Source organism: Rhineura floridana, chromosome 4, assembly GCF_030035675.1.
Source record: "Rhineura floridana isolate rRhiFlo1 chromosome 4, rRhiFlo1.hap2, whole genome shotgun sequence".
Taxonomy (NCBI): Eukaryota; Metazoa; Chordata; class Lepidosauria; order Squamata; family Rhineuridae; genus Rhineura; species Rhineura floridana.
This window is the reverse complement of record NC_084483.1, coordinates 128,398,191-128,402,517: the sequence shown is the minus strand read 5'-3', so window position 1 is coordinate 128,402,517 and position 4,327 is coordinate 128,398,191. Positions and strand designations below refer to the sequence as shown.

The following is a 4,327-nucleotide window of genomic DNA, read 5'->3' as shown; positions in this document are numbered from 1 at the left end:
TGTGCTGAACATCCTACTTTTTTGTATTTTGCTTTCATCACAGAGGACTGCATATGTTAGTGGTAGGATGTATATGGTGAATGGGGAACAAGGCTGGTAGATGAAAGATATAGATGGACAGAAGTGTGGAAAGACCAACATTGGTACAAATGTTTGTGTTGAAAGTCAGCAAAATAGAAGAGGTAAGTCCTATGTAGGATTTATTTCAATATTAAGATAGATTGCAGTGTATTGTCAGTAATAAAGTGGCAATTTCCAACATCAACTTACTACAGCAAGAGACATTAAAAATCCCTTTAAAAGCTATTAAAACTATTACAAAGCCTAGAAAAACACTGTCTTCTAGGCACCAGCAATGCACTCACATAGAGCATTGACATACTAACATACACAGAAGGGCTGACTCAGACTAAATGTGTTTTTAAGAGCATGAATGTTCCATTCATGCACTTAAAACGCATTTAGTTTGAGCCAGCTCTTCTGTGTATAATAATAGTAAATCAGTGCTCTGTGGATGTGCTGCTTTGCCAATTCCTAGGCCTACACAAATAGAATGAAAGCAGCCTTAGAAGCTAGGCTTTATGTTCTCAAAGATAGGGAGTAGCCTACTGCTGCTTTCTCCAGAACCCTAGGTGTTTAACCTTGTAATGAACATCTAGCAGAGACTCATGCTACAATCTTCATTGTAGTAGCTGACGGTATGGCTACAGCATCCTGACCAATTTTTTACATGTTTTATTATTTTTTTGCATCATCCTGTCTAACATCTTCCCATATTGAGAGTGCTGGAGAACTATGCCTGTTCCCAACTGCCCAACTGGATTTTGGAGCAAGTATAGTGGCTACGGCTACCTGCAGTACTTTCATGAACAGGTAGTTTGCCTATGGCTGCCAAATCAACCCAACGTATGCTTCAGCAAGGCCACAGGCTGACAAAGTTTTACTGTGTGTAATAGATCAGGAGGGTTTTAAGGGGGACAGAAAAGGCTTTTTTAAAAATTAAATGAAGAAAAGCGAGTAAGTCTACAGCCTTACAAATCCCAAAATCCGCCACACGGATTTTTTGTTATTTAACTCGACCCTAAAAGAAGAAAGGGCCGGGGCCTTCCCTTTCCACCTGATAGTGGGCGGGTTTTAGTCCGCAGCTAAGGTGGCTAGCTCGCCGGTCGGCCTTACCCAACGCCTCTCTCCACTCTCCACCCCCCACCCCGCCTGCCGCCCTCTCGGCTCCTCCTCTTGACTCCAGCCAGCAGCGGCCGCCGCGTGTCTCATTCATCCGCCGTACCAGGGACGAGGTGCGCAACGCTGCCGTATTCGTTCACGGAAGACTGGAAAACCCGATTCAGAGGGAGAGGCTGACCGCCTCTGAGGAGAAGATGTCGAGCTGAACTACACGGAGGAGGAAAAGGGGTTCTACTGGCCGCGCCATGTCCTTGCCTCCTATCGCGCCACCACCTGCTGCCGCCCCCCGACTACAGCTTAGGAATCAGCAACAGCCTTCGCCGCCAGTGGCGGCACCCAAAAAGGCGGCGGCACCCCTCGCTCCAGCCAAGCCTCCTCGAAAAGGTCGCGGTGCGCCTTCGGAGCACTCCGGCGCCTTTTCGAGTTCTTGGCCCAGCGCTTCTCTCCAAAAGCAGCTGCCGCGTAACAGAGCCGCCCAAGCTAGCAGGAATCCCACGCCGCCCAAAGCAGCAGCAACAGTAGCTCCCGTCTTGGGGGCTCCTCAATCTCTCGCCCGAGGCCGCTCAGTCTTGGGGCCGCCGGGCTTGGGCACACGCTCCTGCGAGAGCCCTTGCGCGGCGCAAGCAGGACGTGGAGAGGCCGCGCTACGCTTTTCGCTCAGCCTTCCCCCGGAGGCAATCCGAGTGCTGCAGCGCCGGAGCCTGGAGAAGCAGCACCAGCAGAAGCCCCGAGGGCGGACGCCCTGCTCCGCCTCCCCCGACGCCACGAAACGCCTCCTGGCGGGCGGCTCAGCCGCCGGCGGGGACTTGCGCGCTCTCCTACAGGTGTCGCTGCTGAACGAACACCACCGCTACGACGATGTGGAATACGAGGAGGAGGTAGAAGGGGTGGCCGGTGGCCCTGGCGCCTGCACGGCGGATGAAGGGCTGGTGCGCAAGTGCACCGAATGGCTTCGAGGCGTGGAGAACGCCGCTGCCCGGGACCGGACCGACAAACTGGACACCCTGCCTCACTTGAGCACCCTGTGAGCTCTTTGCGAGTGCCTCCTTATGCTCGCAAACGCCCTTTACAAAGAGGCAGGCGCAGGTCCTCCATGTTTTTTCCCAGGTTTGCATCGCAGTTTGTTCATCGCGGAAGGCCTTTCCACATCACCTGTTGTTGTCTATGAGCGGATTTCTTCCAGGTCGGCAGAAAGCTTTTCCACCAGCGCAGGGGTGTTGTGTGTGTGTGCCTTTTCTCAAAATTAATATAAACGTTCCATTATAATCTGCTCCAAAGTCAGCCATCCCTCTCTCTTGCCAGAGTCGCATCATCTAAACATCTTTCTAATGGATTGCTACAGTTGAGCTGCACAATTCATCTGTGCTAATAGGATGTCGAAGGAAAGGTGTTTACCAACACTCCCCCCCCCAAAGTCAATGGACATGAACATGAGATAAGCCTGCCTAAAGAGTACTCTGACCCTGGGTTGGGAATCAGTTTCACGTTCTAAATGGGCCATATTTCTGGGGCGTTGCCAAAAGAAAATGTCTTGGCTCAAAATACTATAAAAAAGGTCAGTTTTGCTGATGATGCTGGGAAGAATTAACCTGTTGTATTATTCTTGGTTGGCCTACTAGTTATGACAGAAAGGGGAATGAAGTTCCACCCTCAGTGTATAGATTTTACTGAGACTGGCCACATACAAGTATTGAACTGTCTCATCTCATTGTGTTTTAACTTATGGTAACGTAACAACGCGCTTAATGTTTATTTTATTTTTGTACTCTTTGCAAGGAACTGAGTGCACAGAGACAGCTGAATCTGTTTTGTCACCCTTTACAAAGGCTTAATTTGCAGTCTGAGGACCATGAGATGGTAAGGAAACAGTTTCTCCAATCTTTCTTTCCTGATCCTCAGATTGCAAAGTTTACAAAAGTGCTTTTGTACTACACAATAAGGTGCTGTGGCACAAAGAAAGAGACTGTGCAGTACCAGAACTTGGCACAAAGTGTACTAACAAGCTTTTTTAAAAAAAAATATGAGTACATTGTAAATGAAGAATAACACAGTGATTTTGTAAATTTGTAATACTTCTATTTATTTGAATAAACAGTTAAAATTTGTGAGGAAACAGGTGTTTGGGTATAATACAATTGCCTATTTATTCTGCTATTCCAGAGTTATTAAAGGGGAGGGGAGGAAATAAAGGCTATCCCGTTGTCAAAAAACTGGGCATGATCCAGCCAACGTTAAGCATTTTTAGGTCCTGTTATTTCAGTGGGTGAGATTTAAATACATAAATCTTTTATTGAAATCAACAAAACTTCAAATTGCTTAACTTTTACTGGGTTATTTTCAACTATGCTAACCACGTGGCTGTTCTATAAAACCATCCAACAGATTGGCATGGTATCTCACTGGAATGATAGCTGGGTCTTTGAGATCACTGTACCTGAAGGAACCAGAAAGGCAAGATAAACAGCAAGGGCAAGACACTGCCAGGTAGTGGTTTTTGAGGAACTCTCGTTTAGTAACACTTCCTTATTTTTGTATATAAAACTTTTTGTGTGTGCCTGTCTTTTAAGAGAACTGATAGTAGCATATTGAACTAACATTTGACATACTAGGAGTCTATGTTGATACAGAGGACGGAAGAAGGCAAGAACCCTTGACCCTGTGCATTCACTGGCAAGGGGGCTGGCCTTGCTGATATCAATTGATCCCAAAGGATCAGCAAACACCTTTTCTTTCTAATTATTAACATTACGTATGGAGCAAAGTAGTAGCATAGGCTTATAAACAGAGTCCCTTAGCTGGAGCTGGTGCATAAAGATTACCCAAATAAGGGCAGCAACCAGTGTTCTGAGGGTGGGGGAGGCCAGAACGTGTTGTTCTCTAGTGACATGTTTCAACTTCTAACTAAATACCTTTTCGTGACTTTAGTTGTATGTGTTTGTTTGATGCTAATTTTAAAATACAAGGAATGCATTCATTGAAAGGGTTTTAATGCAATTTTCAATGCATTTTCTCCAAAATATTGATGCCAGCAACAATGGAACTGCTTGATCAAGGGCCATTTCATACATTATCTGAACAGCATGGGAGTCACTTAAATGTGGAAGAATCTCAGGCTGCTATAGTAATTTGTAATAGAAATAGCAAC

The 4,327-nt window shown here is 46.3% G+C and overlaps 1 protein-coding gene across 1 annotated transcript; it reads left to right on the top strand.

The window, feature by feature from the left end:
• The first annotated feature begins 1,112 nt into the window (after positions 1-1,112).
• PRR18 (proline rich 18) lies at positions 1,113-3,295 on the top strand. Its single transcript, XM_061624355.1, has one exon. The coding sequence runs from the start codon at positions 1,428-1,430 to the stop codon at positions 2,208-2,210; it is 783 nt and encodes a 260-aa protein (XP_061480339.1). The 5' UTR covers positions 1,113-1,427; the 3' UTR covers positions 2,211-3,295.
• Positions 3,296-4,327: the final 1,032 nt, after the last annotated feature.

What these genes read in the sequence shown, in the direction of transcription:
- PRR18 (XM_061624355.1), top strand. Translation starts at nt 1,428, where the DNA reads ATGTCCTTGCCTCCTATCGCGCCACCACCTGCTGCCGCCCCCCGACTA.